General features: G+C 36.3%; 1 protein-coding gene across 1 annotated transcript; it reads right to left on the bottom strand.

Annotated features, from left to right (window-relative positions):
• Window positions 1–1,855: 1,855 nt before the first annotated feature.
• rgs5a (regulator of G protein signaling 5a) lies at window positions 1,856–16,396 on the bottom strand. Its single transcript, XM_053499367.1, has 5 exons — window positions 16,286–16,396; window positions 13,592–13,705; window positions 9,780–9,841; window positions 4,222–4,388; window positions 1,856–3,542 (listed from the first exon to the last, which is right to left on the bottom strand). The coding sequence occupies exons 1-5, from the start codon at window positions 16,327–16,329 to the stop codon at window positions 3,381–3,383; spliced, it is 549 nt and encodes a 182-aa protein (XP_053355342.1). The 5' UTR covers window positions 16,330–16,396; the 3' UTR covers window positions 1,856–3,380.
• Window positions 16,397–19,095: the final 2,699 nt, after the last annotated feature.

Here is a 19,095-nt window from a genome sequence, read left to right as displayed (position 1 = left end):
ACCTCTTTGATTTTTTGTCTTCCTACAAACCCTTCATTTGGACCTTGTGACTCATATCCTGTTGCTGTAGAAATGTCACATGGATCCCATAAGCGTAAACCCCCTATTATAAACTGCCTGTACTGTATCATGTTTATTCCAGTTTATAATAGTGGTCTTGATAAAAATCTACTATGCAGTTTAAAAAGCTTTCTAATGTTGCAACATGCAGAAATGAATTGCTATTATCACAAAACATGGCCTTGGGTCTCAACTTGAAGGCACAAGTCATACACCAGTCTGCTTTTAGCAATAGGTCCTATAATGACTGGGAATACCATATATTCACCTCCGACAGTGTTTTTGTTGGCAATGCCCTTGTGTACTTCTGCTTCATCTCATCTCCGCTCTCTCTCTCTCTCTCTCTCTCTCTCTGCCACCACCTTAGGTCATTTTTGTTTGGAGGAAAAAACCCCGTCTTGTTAGTGTAGGAGATTGAACAGGCTTTAAAAGAGACAGCGAGGATTCAGGAAGCAGCTTATTTGTTTCTTTCCGAGGTAATGCTACTTTTCCAAAAGTGATTCATACTAAGTTGCGCTATTTTAAAAAACAAACAAACAAGTCTTAAGACTTTGATTGGTTTCATCTGTAGATGTTTATGTGCTTAAAATAACCATTTATCATTTATCTGGCACTTTATTTGTTAAAAGATGGTGGAATGAGGATTTATTTGTGCAGCTCACCTGCAGGTTCACTGGTTTGATCCTGGGCTCTGTGGAAAGCTTTACATGTTCTCTCTATGTCCAAAAACATTTCTATACCATCCCTTGATCAAACCTCGACTGGTAAAAGTCTTTACCATCCAAAGAAAAGACCAAACCAGGGGTATTGTTAAAAATAATGTCAGCTGCCCATGATGCAAGATAGGAGGTGTAAAATCTAATATACTGTCCTTCTGCATGTGACATCATGACATCTGTCCGCCATGGTCCTGTCCACTTCTGGCAGGGAGATGCCAGTGCCAAAACCTACATGGAAAACCAGTCATAGGAATCACTTTCAGCAAGAAAACATATCATGTGATGTTATGTCGTCTTAAACAAAACTTTGTCCACTATGCAAGTAAATATCAGGTGATCTTTTTTAAATTTCTTGACTCCAAAATACATTTTGAATGTAATTATCACAGGAGCTTAATGTCGCTTCATAGTGCTTCCACTGTCCACCAGTGTGACTGGCGTCATGGTAATCACATGACTGCGGAGGTTGAATATTGACAACAACTGAGTCCGGCTGTGATTACAAAATTAAACAGACAGGTTTTGTCATTTGGACTTTGGGTAATTTGTTCTTTGATTGGACAATGTGTGTTTACTTGATCCCCTTTTGATTTCTCCTTCAAATGATTTTCAGGCTCTAAAAGCAGTTGCCATTGATGGGCTGCCGTATTGTAGTGTCTGTGGTGCTTTTGGGCTTGGTTCTACAAACATATCCAAAGAAATCCATCTTAAACCACCTGTTTAGAGCAAGTATCTGATATTTGGCCCTCCCAAAAAGTGCCCCTTTTTTTCCTGCGACCCCATTAATACAAGGAGCATTTAGGAGCATCATTATTATTTCTTTGACAGAAGATATGTGAATGTAGGTTGTACATACTGTATGATGTAATAAAGTATAATATGAATAAGCTGTAGTAGTATGAAAGAAAATCTCCAATTACATTATAATTGCTCAGTCCTCATCATTCACGCTGCTGGATGAACTGGACAAAGGAGCAAGTCTTCAGACTCCTCACCACGTGTACTCAAAGGCGTTAAATACCAAATTACTTAAAACACATACTGTAGCTATGAATTATTTACATCTGAAATATCAATAGGTGTTCACAACTTTAATTCATGTATACATTTGAAGTGTGGCTACAGTAGTACAGATACATGGATTTGCTTGGAGTAAGGTTAAAATGAGAGGTGCACTATAAGTCCTTAGTAGAATGGCATTTAATTTGATTTGAGATTTTAGATTTTTAAGAAATTCGTATCGATACTTTCATATATACTAAACCATTGGATATTCTTTCTTTGTAATTTTTAAACTAATTCATGTTTTCCTGACCTGCAGTGTTTTAATATTTTAAATGATGTGGGATAAAAATAAGGACTTATGGACCACCTTATACTGCATATAATGCTATATACTATATATGTATTTAAGGATAAAATAGTGAAAAAAAACATGCAATAGAATATTGTACGTGCATATGGGGAGATTCACACTGCCATGTTTAATAAGGAAAATAAGTTCATACATATCAATACCATGTACATGATGGTAAGCAAAGGGTCTATAATTAAGCTAAGCTGCTCTAGTCAAGGGTATGCAGCATTTAAAAGAAAAATATGGTGAATAATAATAATAATAATAAGTATTATTATAATAATTGTTGTAATTATCTTGAAAGAGACTCCAAATTGGGATTTGCTCATACCAAGATACGCTCATACTTTATACTGTTGTTCCTTATTCTTCCTTGGGAAAGCCCTCCCTTTGTATAAAGAAAAAAAAAAGTTTTCCAATGCTTTACGGAGATCCACTCCTACTTGATTTTCCTATCTTAGCAACGTACACACCACAACAAGCCTCCTCTCTGGCTTTTCCCAGGGACTCGCTGCATTTAAACACGTCCCTCTTCTCTTTTACTGTGAATGATGATGGGCCTTTCAGGGCCTAAGTGTGTATCCAACCCCCTCGCCCTCCCCCTTCCCGAACTCCCAGCTGCTTTTAAATGAGTGTTAACATTAATGTGGATGTTTCTAAGAAAACGCACTTGTCATCCGCTCCCGTCCCCACGCCAGACGTATCTCACTTCACGGCAGACAGATAAACACTGTGCTCAGATACTTCTCCAAAATGCATCTCAGAGCCCAGGGCGTCCTCTCAAAAAAAAAAAAAAAAGAAAAAAAAAAGAAAGAAAAACGCGGGCCACTTGTCTAGTCTAATGAATTACAAGTGGGAACTAGTCTGACTAGAATTTTCCATTTTATTTAGTGGACATTGAACTAAAAGTTCTGTCCCAGCTAAAAGGTTGTACAAAACAAACTGAACAATACTTTGAAAATGTTGGCATTATGCATAGGTACAATTTGGATTAAAAAACAAAAAAAGATAAACAAACAGATCATTTGGTCATCAACAAGTTGTGAGCAAAGCTGTAGGGAGACAATTTGGATTTGTTTTCCAAATTCCAGAGATTCCAAGAAAAAATTTCTACTCACTTTGATTTTGATGCTCCTACATTGTTTGTAATTAGATCATTAATAATAGTGTATTTCCAGATTGCCAATAATTACATAATCAATAAGGTATTTGTGGTTTTGTCTCCCTTTAGCTGGACAATCTTGTTACTTAATGAGCTCTTGGTACAGCTCAGATTTGAGAAAGCGGCCGAAGGAATCCTTCTCCATCAGGGTGTAGATGCGGCTCTGAGCCAGGTCAAAGGCAGCAGGAGAAAGGTCAACCAGGTTCCTCAGAGTCAGGTCTTTGGTGAAATGGTCAATGTTCACCTAAAAAAAAAAAAAAAATGCAAAAGCGTTGAGGATGTTGAGGATAGCAGAGGGAATATGATTACAAGATTAGGAAGGAAATTAAGGCGGTTAAGCTCTTGGCAGGACACAATTTCAGTCATTCATTACAGTCGAGATTTCATTATAGGTTATTGAGGATGTTTACCCCAATGAGAATGAGATTGAATTAACTACTTTCATTTATTGAACAATGAATTACTTTTAATGCCTTAAAATATCCTTCTGCTTGGATTTTCAACTTTTGATGTACTTTTGACCTAAGGGCTATAGAGTGGATCTAACTCAAGACACTCACACTTAAGAGTAATTGGGTAAATTGGATATCAAAGCTACTGGATGGCGAAAGAGAGAGAGAAAGAGAAATAACATTTTCACACTCGCGGGTGACCGGAGAAACACATTGAATAAGCTGCTGGACCTATTTTAATCTTGTATGTAGGAGGCCAATTATACAGGACTTAAAATCACAGAGAGCAGAAACAAAGTCTAAGATTAAACTAATTCCTTTTTATTTATAGTAATTTCACGAATCGCATCTCTAATAGGTCTTGATGATATGGTCTAATATGGTCTGAGATGAACATAAATGCTAACACTCCGTTCTCAGTTGGAGTTTGAGGTTACAAAAAATGTAATGGAGTAATGGGAAAAAACTAACCTCTTTGTGTCCACCAGTCTGAATGAAGTCTTCATAAATCTTCTTGGCCTTAGTGGCCATTTTCAATGGATTTTTAGTTTTCTTCAAATCCTCACAAGCCAACCAGAAGTCAATATTCTCCTCACTGAACTCGGATCTCAGGAAGCTTCTGAATGTCGCAAGGCCATCTGTGTAAATACACATAATAGAAAGAACCTTTTACTGACGTAAGAGTGCATAACCCACGCCAGAAATGTCCATGCGCTTAGGGAAATGCTTTAAAATGGAATACAATAAAATAAATTCCCAGCATGCTCGTTGATGCAGGTGCCTGTTCGATAATCTGTGCAAAATCAATGCATAGAGTGGTCGACTGCAATTAGTCAAAAAAAAAAAAAAAAGAAGGATTTTACCATTTTAATACAACAGTTGTAGTCTTTTGTAAAGTAAATTAAATGCAGCATGCTAATTACAGTCCAGGCAGAAAACAAAATGGTATGACAGGTAATAGCATCAACAAATACCCATCAGGACTAGCAAAGGCATCTATAAATTTATTTGCCTTTACAAGCATCAGGAAGTTCTGCACCGTGTCCCTGTTCCATTACGTAGCAGAAATAAAAAATAATATTTGTATGTGTTATACCTTTGCGTTATGTAAGCACATCCTAATTTTATAATAGAAATTACATAATAATTATACATTTTATTATCTAGGGAATTGTAGTTTTGTAATATTAATTGCACTTTTTTTTAATAACCTCATTTCACATTTACGTCATTTGGCAGACCCATTTGGAATCAGAATGTTTAATTGCTAACTATATATTTAGGCTTTGTATTATAGGATGGCACATGTACTTAATTTGATATAATTTATATAATTGTTATGGCAGCACGGTGGCGTAGTGTTAGCACTGTGGCCTCGCACGTGTGGTCTCAGGAGTGGTGTGTGAGTGTGTGTGGCTGTAGTTTGCATGTTCTCATCGTGCTTGATGGGTTTTCTCGGGGTTCTCCATTTTCCTCACAAAGTTCGAAGATATGCAGATTTGGCTAATCCCAAATTGTCTAGTGTGTGTGTGTGTGTACGATGGATGACAATATATATCCATAATATATATATTTTGCTTTTGTCCTAGATCAAGTTCTCCTTCTACAGACACACAATCATGAGGACAAAGAATGTTTTGTATTACCGAACCATTTCCTTCAGACAATAAATCTATGATTTGTTTAGCTGCTTTTACTCGTCTATTCATTAAAATAGCATTAGGCTAAACGTTTCGTACAAATTATTCAGCCAGTTAGGAAACATGAATAACATCTGTAAGACTTTTTTTTTAGTCAGCACAACGTGCTCGGTAAGAAGTGCTTTCTAAAACATTCTAGTCCATAGAGAAAGCATGTATAAATTTAAATGGAGTTAAGATTACTTAAACAAATCCCAATTCCCACAAAGTAATGTGAACCAATCTCTCTGGAGATCCTGACATGACAGCTGGAATTTAACAAATGGGCTTCTGTTAGTTTATTAATAGCAGGAAAAAATTAAACCCTGGTGATTTACTGGTACAGCACCTTTAGGAAAGTGAATAGTCATGCACAGAATTTAAATCTATATTTATTTAAGTCAAAAAACATTAAAATCTAAAAAAAAAACAAAAAAACAACAACAGGAATTATATTTCACAGGTTTAATCGCCAGTTTGAGCTAGTGGATTTAGTGTGGTCCTTTCCTAGCTGAGGAATCTTAGCTAAGTCATTACTTGACCTTATGTCTATAGCCTAAAAATGGCCCCAGTTACATCATGTTCTTCCTGTTTCCTGTTCTCCTTTTGACAATAATGAAAAAAAAAATAAGTGAAGATGCTAAGTAAGCTCTCTGAAATCTCTAAAACATGAGGCAGGAATACACCTCAATGGGAATGCAATGTGATTCTATAGAAAAAAAAAGTCCACTGATGTGCAATTTTGAAGACAATAACTTTTTTTTCCACCACTGTTTGCCTCTGGCTTGAGAATGCCCCTAAGGAAGCATATGTTGTGGCCCTTCCCAGTCTCTTAGGCTGCTGTTTTTTAGAGGAGGATGCCAAGATTTTGTTCTGCAGCCCCCAGTGGAATAGGGAGATTGACTTTTTAATTGCCCAAATTGCTTGTGATTAGAACATCAACACATGCTTTTATAGCCGAGCTGTAATTTCAGGATAATAGCGATTGTTTTGCAAGAAACTGAATAAATGTGGCAACAGCAGAGACTGAAACAAAAAACTAAGATGACTGTGGTAAGATCATGATGTCATAGAGGGGAGGGTTTGTTCATTTCTTATATAGTCCATGATCTAGGTTTTCTGAAGCCCAACTGTGGAAGCTCTGGTCATTGGCATTTTGGTAGGAACAGGAACTCACTCTGCGAAAACCACCATTAATCCAAAAATCGGCAAACGGACAGAACAAAACAAGCTTGTCTCTGTTACCCCAAGCTAGATAGGTTAGTTTTAGCCTAGCTAATTTACATGCTAAGGTTAGTTTGCATGTGATTGAGCTTTGGAGATGTTGTCCGATGTCGATTCCTACATTTCATGTGGTCAATTAATCTGCAACAATTCTAGTTAGAAGGTGAGCTAAAGTGATGCACAGCAGACAACTAATGGCTGGATTCAGCCTCACCCCTAATTACATACTGTATGCATAATGATTTTTTTAACTGATGGGTTACATAAAAAATGTTTTGGTTATTCTTAGAACTGCATGTTTTGTAGAAACAGATGTTGACCTCTGGTTACATCTCTTTTACTTTATTTCCTAACTTCAATGTTCCTCACATGTACTGTAACTCTACCTTTCATGCTCATTCCCAGTTATTAGAAATAGAGGTAGATGCATACAGTACATAAAAGTCTTTGTGATAAAATGATGGCGATACAATCAAAGTCTAATAACTCTCTGCCTTCTGGCTTGTTATTCTTCAATTACTGTATCTTTGTTTTTTCATCTGTATGTCCTAGCTGACAGATAAAGATAAAAAATCTCACTGTCTTGGTGTTCTGTCACTGTTTAATAAGAATGATTAATTTAAAAATGTACATGTAATTAAAAAGGCAAGGTAACACTTACTTGCTTATTAAAACCTTATCACAAAAATGAACATAAAATGAACGTGAAAGAGTCCTCATTTATCTTGTCAATGTAGATTAGGGATACTTGGTTAATATTAGAGCTTTTCTGCAAAATTATGGCTTGGTAGGCTTCCCTAGCGTTTTTTCTTTACAATGTTGGCAATTTAAACATACCTTTTGCTCAGTGATTTATTACACTGTGTATAGTATTTTGTAAGGAACATAAATATTGTTCATAAGAAGACAATCCTTGCATATTGGCATGTCAGATTAGTCTTGGTGCCATCCATGACCCAGTGGGCTAGTCTCTGAGATTTACAAGGGGGTTAATCAAACTGGGACTGCTTACAGAATATGGTAATATGTAAATGCTGGCCTCTCAGGAACTCCTTTAATGCCATAAATATGGAAATCATTTGAAACAAGGTCAGAATGTGGCAATAACTCCTATTTGAATTTCCGTAATGTGCAAGTGGTGTTTGTTAATGATTGTGTGTACAGTACCCACAGACAGATGCGTCTCTTCCACAAGTTGGAGACAAGTTTTCAGTTGATTTTTAATAATCAGGCGTTCCACTCACTGAATGTTTACAGGAACGACTTCAGTGGGTCCAATCACCCTCATCTGGGATCATCATTCACATCATATGGCCTTCTTTAAAAACTGTTCAAATGTTTTTCTGCAGCTAAGAGTCTCATCACTTTACTGTACTTGTACTGTAGGTCTTCTGTAAATGTCAATTGGTTTTATGCTTTCATACATGAGAATTCTCATAGACTTAAACAACTCTCGTAAAGAACCACTTTTCATCACAGGGCACTTACTGGGCACAGTAAGAAAGGGTCACCTTAACTGAAGGATCACCCTTATTAAAGGTTACTTAATTTAACGTTACTCAATTTACCAAATTGCATGGTATGATCATGGTGATAAATCACAGATTCAACCTTAAGGTCACACTAGAGTCACTGGGCCACCAATAACTGTAAGGCATGTTTTCCACCAGAGCAAGCAACATCCCAACTCTTTTAGACGAGCTGATTGATAGAAAACAGATAATTTTCAGATATAGTCATGCCAACGTGCTGAGGAACAAGGTAGACGTCTCATAGTGAGATCTTAGGGGATCATGGCAAACAGAAGCATGATAATTCTTTTAAAAAGGCAGATATAAAGCTATGAAACCCCAGAGATCTGATCCATGAATGTTGTGGTTTGTGACAAAGGCAGCACACATTGATACTTTAGCATAGAAGGAAACTTGTTGGTGTCAGCAAAAGTCAGGGTCATGGGAATTCGTCAGTGTCTCAGCATCCAGCTGATGAAGTTAACAGCATTTGTAGAAGACCTTCAATCTTACGCCATACAAGGCCCATGACCTAGACCACGCCCTCAGAGTGGCAGAATGACTTCACGGATTCGTTTTTAGTGTCTATTAAAAGCACATTCTGATGGTATAAAATTACTGATTCATAAGAAGACTCATTCACAAAAACTGGATAATTCTTCCCTAGGGGAAAACTCCCAGATTTAGCCGCAAGTTTACCCCAGGATTATCTGGCCACCAATGCTTGCATGGCAAGTATTTATTTATTTGTTCATGTTATAATGGTGGGACAGGATGTTGTTCTTACTGTAGCAGTGAAGACAAGGTTTTGCTGGCCATATCAGGGCCACATAAGGGAATAAAACCAGCTACGGGCTGAATGATCCTGTCCCAGCAGACTGATTTGTTCTTTGGTCCACCTTTGCATTGCCTACAGCAATTTTACTCAGAATTGAGCTGCTACTTCTGGGTAAAGGCAACACTTCCCTGGATATACAGTACGTGCTGTTTCAATACCATATCCACTCAATCATTGTGCAGCCTTGGAAAAGGAATTGCTCTATTTTCGATTCCTTTAGGGATGGGAAAGACCTGGTCTACCATGTGCCACCATGTACCACATGATACCATGTGCCACCATGATGATGTGATGCCTCACAGCCCAGAACAAGTCTACTTTTCATAATGAAGCGTAAATGCTACTGGTCACAAAGTACAGTCGTTTGTCAAGCTAAATAATGGCTATTGAAATAATTAGCACTGAAATAACCTCTGGTTGTTACTATTGTTAATTTTTCAGCTTTTCAGCATGGGGGTGCTACAGAAGACCATCTAATCCAGCAATGGCATCTTGTACACAACAAGGCTGGACTGTGGTTGATGTCTTGATTTTTTTTAAAGGAAGTGCTGACATTTAATACTAATTGCACTTTCATATTAATTGCACCTTCATTCCAGGTGCTGACCATGACATTCAGAAAATTTGTGGACCAAAAAAAGTATATCAGGACACAGTGCTGCCTCTGCCATTATATATATATATATAAATATATATAATTTTATATATATATATATATATATATATATATATATTAAAAAACATAAATTGAGAATAAAGGAGGTCTTGTATACTTACAGTTGTTGTTGAGGACTTGGTCCAGAGACTCACGCCACTGGGCAGCCTCTTCAGGGGTTGGCCTGAGAGACATAACCTTTATTTATTACCTAATTTAAATTTTTCTGAGGCAACATTTTCTGAGGTTACAGTAAACATAAAAAAAATGAAAAAAGGTCAAAATTGACCAAAAGAGCTGACCATCAAAACACAGAAACATATTAATAAACCAGATAAAAGGCAAATCCACTCACTCAATCATCATTTACATGGCTTTATCCTTATACAGGGATGTTTCCAGGAGCCTATCCCAAAAAACTTAGGGAACAAGATGGGGTGCCATCCTATTGCACTGACACACTCACTATGTGCAAGTTGAGAATGGCATTTAGCATAATCTGACTTTGGGAGGAAACCAGAGTACCTGGAGGAAACCCACCAAGCACAGGGAGAACATGCAATCTCCATGCACACAGACCCTGAGGTGGGCATTGAACCTGTACCCTAGAGGTGCAAGGCTACCGTGCTAACCCCTAAGACACTATGTCGCTGGGTGAGGATCACACAGGGGAAAAAGCCATTACAGAATACTTGGCTCAGAACTATATATATATAAAAAACAAAAATTAAAAACTGACAAGACGTTGCAGTAAATGAATGTTTAAACTGGCTTTCTACTGTATTGTCTGTAAACAGGAAGTGTTTGGCTTATGAAGAAAGAGTGAGGGATCACTGCTTCCACTGAGGTGGAACTCATTTCCATAATTATATCCAACTAGCTTTCATATTGAATTAGAAACAAGTTACGAAAAAGTGCTTTTTCGGTTCTCTTGAGGGTTTTTGAGATGTCCATGACAATTTGTTGAGTCTGCTAGTCAGTTTGTTTTGGTAGACATTAATATATATATATATATATATATATATATATATATATATATATATATATATATATATTTTTTTTTTTTTTACTTTGTGATGTTCCTTGTGTAATATTTTGTCAGATGTCTAGTTCATCATATGCAGTCGTCACAATTCCACCATATAAGAAAAAATGTGATGCAGGTTTATGATTGATCAGACTGTAAATGTTCTGGGTCTAGAACATTGAGTCTTCTAGTTATATCCTTAGTATTTGCCACATGATGTGACACTTGTGAATTGAGGTTTATAGAGGCATTTTCCATGCTGTAGCACTTATTAGGGCAAAAATATATGCCAGAATCATCCATCCTCTGATCAGTCAATATACTACACAGTCTGCAACAACCCTCAACAGTACAGAATCACACCTATGAACTGACCTATATCAGGATGCCCCAAAAAAGGCATCATCAACACATGAAATGTTACTCTTATTAGCACTTCCAGTCCTGTCTGAAATGTTGAGCAAGTCAGTTGCTCAAGACTCCTTTGCACGGTCTTTTGGAAGTTGTTATAAACAATGATTTAACACATTTTCTTGCACAATGAAATAACATACTCTTTGTGTTCTTTGTATTCCCTTGTTCTTTTATCAAATGTTCCTCTAGCTGCATAAATATTTTTTAGGTCTGGTACAAATAACAGAAATGCCAGAGATACCATAATTCATAGTAAACAGCATCTGTTTTTACACAAGGGTGTTCAAGTCAAACCGAGACTTTTTATTGTGCAGGAATTTTATTATTCCTCTAATAACACAGTTATTAGAGGAAAAACTCTTTGTTTGTCTATATAATGACTTGCTACACTAATACACTTATCCCAGTGTTTCACTAGCAGTGTTGGGGGTCATTACTTTTCAAAGTAACTAATTACATTACAAAATTACTGTCTTTAAAAAGTAGTCAGTTACATTACACAGTTACTTTCTGATAAAAGTAACTAGTTTGAGTACTTTTCTATTGCAGAAAATGAAAACTCCTTTGTGATTCCTCATGCATGTTGTTTTAGCCAAGACCTTTATAATTATTCTACCACCATCACTTAGTAAAGTTTGACCCATAATCTGTTAACTGTTAATCCCCCTATCTCACCTACGCAGTTACGCGCGGTGGCCGTATATACGGTTCATCATGATTCACTGCGAGTTTTGGTGCTGTGATTATGTTTCCACTTTTCCACTCATTGGTCCTCATAAAGTCAACCCGCATATGTAAGATAGGGATATAACAGCAGGAATAACAGGGTTTGGGAGGAATTGGGAATTACTGCTGTCTGGCTCACGGATTACATAAATTGTCTGAACAATCGATTATTTTCGAAAGAATAACTGAATAACTGAGTACTTAAATGGCAGGCCTAACGCGTTAGATTACTCGTTACATCAAAAAAGTAATCCAAGTACTCCAACATGTTACTTTGTAACGTTACTTTGTAACGCGTTACACCCAACACTGTTCACAATTGCTTGGATAATATCAAAGTAGAATGTTTTCTCAGTACACCGGATTCTTGATCAGACTGCCTGCTTCACGGCTGAAACGCTGGCCCCCCAGGAACTCCTTTTTCACATAAATATTTATCATATTTTTATTTGTAAATCACTTTATGGATAAGACCATAAATCTGGATAGGACATAAATGTAAATGTACATTACACTGTTAAAGTAAAATAGTTAAAAGGTTAAAATGGTAAATATTATCCAGTCTTTAGTTCCTGGTCCTGTGGAAGTGCTGTGTGTATGTTCAAGGTGCAATAGAGGTTTATTAAATTGATAGTGACAGCTTTTTAATTTCCTGCTCTCCAAGCTTCTGTCATCATTTACAGTATGACCCTGACAAACGTGGAAGTATTACATCATCTGGTTTCAATTCAGACATGTAATTGTAAACATTTGCATGGAGAGAACATATGGTTTTTACACCCTTGATGTTTCATTTTACATCATGTTTTCATTGTTTTTTTTTTTTTAACCCATGATTCATTGTGCATGCCACAAGAGAAATTCTGGGTTCAACATTGGGGAGTTGAGATCATCACCAATGTTTGGGTCCAAAAACATGTGTCCCTTCACCCCTGTATACACCAGGAGTTTTTTATTTCATTATTTAGTGTTATTTTTCTCTAAATTGCCTCTTACATTAATCTTAAGACTTACAAAAAAATGTATTTACTTTTTTTGTGTCAAAAACTTAAATTGCTGGTTAGTCTCTTTGTGTACAGTACAGTATGTGCTTGCCATTGCTCGCGCTTGCAGTTGGACGCAACTAAATCTCACGTTATTCTTTGCTTGCCAATTACATTGAATCGAGACAGCTACAGTAACAACTTTATCCTGTTTCATAACAGTAATTATAAAAGCAAATAATTTTTGCTGAACTAGCCAATTTTTATTATTTTTTTTTACAATTATTATTATTATTTCCATGTGTGTTTTGATTTTGTCACATTAATAATTCTTACATAATCATGTGCTGATACCTGAGTTTTATTTAAACTCACACGGGTAGTGTCAGGGCACATAACATGCTGGAACATTTATAAAAATATATTTTGAAATGTGAAATGTGTGTGATTTTTCCCTTTAATTTAAATGAGGTTATTTTAAAAACAAACAAACAAAACTTATGTATTACATTTAGGCATTTGGCAGGCACTCTTATCCAGAGTTTTAAGAGAACTTACATTTTTCTCATCATACTGTACATCTTAGCAGTTAAAAGTTAAGGGCTTAACAGGTGGTGGGGATTGAACCAGCAACCTTCTGGATTATAGCCCAATGCCTTAATCACTGAGCTACCTCTTCCTCTGTATTATTTTCTGTATATGTCTTATAATTTTATTGATTTATTTTAATATATTGATTAGAGAGAGAGAGAGAGAGAGAGAGAGAGAGAGAGAAGAAACTCACTTCTGAAGCTTTTCTGGTTTCTTCTCAGGCTTTTCAGGGTATGGGATGATGAGGTCAATGGCATTCTCTGGCTTCTGAAGCAAAGTTCCCAACTTAGTCTTGATCTCTTTAGCCCTAGATTCAAAGTATAAACACACATACACATACATCAAATTTACAGTACAAACTGTTTGTTCTTCCTCAACTTCCTCTATCTATCCATGCTTGCCACACGGAATGCCTTCTAATGTGTAGACGTAATAATGTTAGTCAGAGGAAGCCTGAATAAACACAGTTGATTGAACACATCCATGCTTGATTGCAACGGCCCCAATACTAACCCTTATCATCATCAACCACTTGGAAATAGGAAGAAGAAGAAAAACAAAACATCAAAATCAGTCTGGAAAGGGTTATGAGACCATTTTAGGTCCCTGGGACAGGATTAAACCACAGTCAGGGCCATCATCTCTAAACAGAGAACAGTGATGGATCTTCCCAGGATTGTCTGCTCTGCCAAAATTTCTCAAAGGGTGTCGTGACAGCTCATCCAGGAAGTTATAAAAGATCCCAGAAGATCAACCAACAAACTCAAGGCTGCTCTAACCTCAACTAAGGTCAATGTTGAGTATCTACAGTAAGAAATAGGCAAAAATTTGGATCCATGGGAGAGAAGCAAGGCGGAAACCACAGTTAACCATCAAGAAAATCAAAACCAGTTGGATGGTTGACACATTTATATTCCACGTCTTATTATGTCTGGCATAAAAGTAGTATCATTACAAACACTAATGGAGAACTGGATAAATTGGTTATATTGAAAAAAACTAATTCTGTACACACCAAAAATGTCCATCTCAGAAATCCTACAGTATAAGCTTAATAAGTTATTCGGAAAAACAATGATCTAAACAAAACCAACTCAATGTTGCAGAATAGAAAGTAAAAATAATAACAATAACAAAAACAGTTTGGAGTGACCTACTCAAAATCCTGACTTGAACTCAACAGTGGAAAATTTATACACAGCTTTTCATGGTTGAAAACCTGCCAATGTGTCTGAACTGAAAGAAGTTCACAGTAGCACAGAAGTGTGGGCTGAAATTCCTCAAGGGTGACATTACACACTGGAATCAAATGATAGGAAGTGTTTTAATTCTTCTGTACATCTTGGGTAAGTGTTTTTTCTTTTCTGACCATGGTCTTAGTACTGTACTGTGGATCCAGATCCTAGCAATACCACCATGGAGGAAAGACCACCTTTGAGGAAAGGCATCACAGAACATCACGCACACACTTTCACACATAAAGACACTTTATTGTACAGTAACATCACCAAACTGTTTATGGGCAATGAAGAAACCCACCTGGCCTCTATCTTAACAGTAACCTACAGTCAGGATAAATATGCATTGCATTTTGTTAAGGAGTTAATGCTGGACTTATACATGGGTCGTGCACACTGTTATTAGGTTTTAGACACATTTAAAAAATAAGTACATAACAAAAAAGTACATATTTTATGTCATTTAGCATTTAGGTGCCCTTATTCAGAATGACTTATATTTTAACTCACTTTACATCAGAGTTGTTAAGGGGCCTTAATCAAGGGACCAACAGTGGTGATGGGGTTTAAACCTGGGGCCTTCCGATTAGTAGACCAAGACTTTTAACCACTGAGTTACCCCTGCTACCTTCTGGCTGCTCTTGGAGTTTGTTAAGCTGCTTTGAGCTTATGAGGGCTCTTTTATAATAATAATAATAATAATAATAATAATAATAATAATAATAATTATTATTATTATTATTATTATTATTATTATTAATAAAGTCATTGTATGCATAAACTGTGAAAATCATAAGTAGGCCAATAAAACTTATTATTTACTTTTATTAAAAAAAAATTGGGGGGGGGGGGCATAGGAGTACATATTTTTAATGCATCTCTATAGGTGCAGCTCTTCATCTAACTTAAACTAACATATAAAAGACTAAACCTTTACCATTTGAATTCCAACCTCCGCCTCCCCTCCCTCCTCTAACTGTTATTTAATCTTCCTTCACCCTATGCTATTAAAACCATACCTTGCAAAATATGAAACAGACCTTCTGTACCATGTTGCTCTTTTTCAGAGAAAGCAGTGCTTTGGATCACCTTTGGCAGTAATGTTAGACACATGATTTCTTAAAGCTCTCACATCATTTACTGCTCTAGTGTAAGTGACACTGGCTTCTCACATGAGTACAAAAGCAAAGATGTGTCGATTCAAAATACCATATTGTTTTAAATGTAGGTTTTAAAATGCAAAATGTATGCAGGTTAAAATATGATACTTATAGGGTTGCGTTATAGTTCAAAGTTTTTCAAGGTTTAAATACATTGCAGGGATTTAATGCCACTTTAAAACATTCCAGAAAGAATAATATCTCGTTCTTTCTTTGGTAAAATCTACTATTTAAAATTAAACCATTTAATGCATATTCTAGTAATGAGAAAAGTAGGAAAGCATTTTTTTATTTATTTATGATTATACTACAGAGGTTTTTTTTTCAGTAACTGTTATTTCAGCTGTATTACACAACAGAGAATAAAAAAAAAAGTTAAGTATTTCTAAATCTTTTGATTTCATTGTTGGTATTTTAATTGTATTTCTTTCTTAAGTTTGATGCAAAAATATAATCTAGTACAGTAAACACGACTGCACTTCTGCTTACCTCTCCAGACATGTCTGAGGAAGGGCAGCTAATCCCTTACACATGGTTTGGACGCTTTAGTATTGGCTTCACAGGGTTAATCCACCACCATGAACGATTCCTTTTCCTTTTTAAATTTGTCTCGGTGCTCTGCTCTGTTATAAGGAGGCCACTTATTGGATCTGTGCCAGCAGCTCTACAGCCAATTGAGTTGCAGTTCGCGATTACGCCATGGCTCTGTGTGCACCCTGGAGACGTCAACAAGTGCAGGGAAGATTAATTCTCCTGAAAACTCTGACAAATAGTCAAATGTACTTGCTGTGCAACCAGTGAAATACTTAATGGAATTTATGTAAAATCCTAAAACTTTCTAAATGTTTACTCAAAATATCATACTGATTGAGTGGTTAACATTTTAATCTCATCTTCAGAAGCAGAAGCTATTCAGATCTTGCAGAAGTTATACATTAGGAGGGGATTTATTTCTGAAGAATGATGTTAGATGGGAAGAATAACAGGCTGGAATGATATCCGTCTGTTACCTTTGATGCTGAGATTAATAACTATTTAAATGTTGCATATTATGCATAGTGTAAAATGCATATATATATATATATATATATATATATATATATATATATATATACACACACACACTACCGTTTAAAAGTTTTAGAGCACATGCAAACTTCTTTGTTTTTGTTTAGTGATTTATTTTCTACATTCTACAACAATACTGGGGATTTAAAAACTATAAAATAACACATATGGAATTAGGTAATTAGGTAACAACAACAAAAACAACAGTTAGTTGTTATTTTAAGACACAGAGGTCAGCCTTTCTGTAATAGTTCTTGCAAGAACAGTATTGTCACGTGCATTATATATTTGCAAAATCCGTCAAGCACCATAATGAAACTGGCTCTCATGAAGGCCGTCCCAGGAGGACGAGACCAAAACCTACCTCTGCCGCAGACAAGAAGTTCATTTAGAGTTATCAGCCTGAAAAATGACCAATTAACATCACCTCAGATTAGAGGCGTTATGAAGTCTTTACAGAGCAGAAGTAGCAGAAACATCTCACCATTAACTGTTCAAAGGAGATTAATGCATTTTTTGGACGCCTTCAGCATTCCTTTACAATGTAGAAAGAAATAAAAATCAGGAGCGATCACGGAGTTAGAAAGTGATCCCAAACTTTTGAACGGTAGTGTGTGTGTGTGTGTGTGTGTGTATATATATATATGTATATATATATATATATATATATATATATATATATATATATAGTGTGATGTGGGAGAGAGAGAGAAAATATAAGTATAAATAAGTATATGTACAATAATACGGAAAAGGGTCACCTTCATATGAAATTAATTATGTAGATTATTATGTCATTGAATAGATCTTTACAATGGGTTACTAACTAAGTACAAACAGTCAAACACTGTTGGGAAAAGATTTTTTTTTCACCAGTATACTAATCACTGGCCCGATCATCTATCATCATCTGCACCTAGTTCTCACTGGTTCATGCCTTAAAGTAGATGTTTTTTTCTTATGCTGTAATCATTCATAGATCACTGTGTGGCTTAACAAACAAAAACATTCCTCTGAAATTGCTCAGGTAAATGAGAGCCAAAAATATCCTCTAGCCTGGGAAGGCTGGATAAATTTTCACTGGGGTGGGTGGGGGGGGGTGCTTTGCTTAATATACTTAATGCCAGATAAAGCTTGGAATTTTTTGGAAAAATATTTTTTGATAGCCAGAGACAGACAGACAAACAGATAGATAGATAGATAGACAAACAGATAGATAGATAGATAGACAGATAGATAGATAGATAGATAGATAGATAGATAGATTGTGTTGCATCATCTGTTTTTCCTAGAAATCAGTGGAATCTAACTGAAAACAGATGGAAGGAAGTGGTTTAAATTACACTAAGGCTAAACTCAATCCATTTAAATGTAGATCTGTGCAGAGGGCAAGAGACAGGTAAGTGGAAGGTACAGTATATACAGCTGCAGTAAATATAAATAATTAATATTCTGTGCTGTCGTTGGCCATGAAGCAAATAAAAATGGGGCAGTGTGAAAGCTGAGCAGCGTGAAACATGTCTTGAGATGTATGTGTCTTTTATGTATTCCGAATAAATGCTGAAAATTGCAACCAAGATTCCAAGGTCATGTGATTCCCTGGTGTGATTTCATGTCCTACTTTTACAGGTGCTGAAACCCTGGAATCAAAGATACGTCCCTAGGAGTCCTTTCATTTGCAGACATTGTTAAAACCCTTACTGGCCTCCACCAAATCCAGCACTGTAAGAGCCTCTTAATGCACTCAGAGCAGCAGGAACAGTTCTGATCTCTGCACATGAGTCCGGTTGCCAGATGCAATGAAGGTCTAACTCAAAAGTCTAGGTCAAAGTGTTTTTTATTGTCATTTCAACCCTATACAGTAAGTTTAATACATACTGTAGTGAAATTAATAAATGTTCCTCCATGACCATGGGACTATAACATTGTGCTAATATAATAACATAGAACTATATGAGACTCTAAAAATTATGCTAAAACTACATAAAATGAACAACCACACTGTACTGTAGGACAGCAAGCAAGACAACATCCAAGGCAATGGCAGTTAGGGACAGTGCATTAGTGACATAGCATTGATTGCGCCCTGACCAGAGTCTGGGACTGGCTATCCATTATCCATTACTATTCAGATGTTACCTACCTACTGACTGTTCTTACTAAGAAAGGGATGCCAGATCCTATTCAGTGGACGTAGTCATGCCTGCAGGCTCTTGTTGAGATTAAAGCTG

Source organism: Clarias gariepinus, chromosome 6, assembly GCF_024256425.1.
Source record: "Clarias gariepinus isolate MV-2021 ecotype Netherlands chromosome 6, CGAR_prim_01v2, whole genome shotgun sequence".
NCBI classification, from domain to species: domain Eukaryota; kingdom Metazoa; phylum Chordata; class Actinopteri; order Siluriformes; family Clariidae; genus Clarias; species Clarias gariepinus.
This window is presented reverse-complemented; position numbering and strand designations above follow the sequence as displayed.

Bases quoted from the DNA above. Each gene is read 5' to 3' on its own strand.
- rgs5a (XM_053499367.1), bottom strand. From the start codon at position 16,329: ATGTGTAAGGGATTAGCTGCCCTTCCTCAGACATGTCTGGAGAG. The intron at 13,706-16,285 runs GTAAGCAGAAGT...CTTTGAATCTAG, and splicing joins CCTCAGACATGTCTGGAGAG to GGCTAAAGAGATCAAGACTA. The intron at 9,842-13,591 runs GTGAGTTTCTTC...TATGTCTCTCAG, and splicing joins AAACCAGAAAAGCTTCAGAA to GCCAACCCCTGAAGAGGCTG.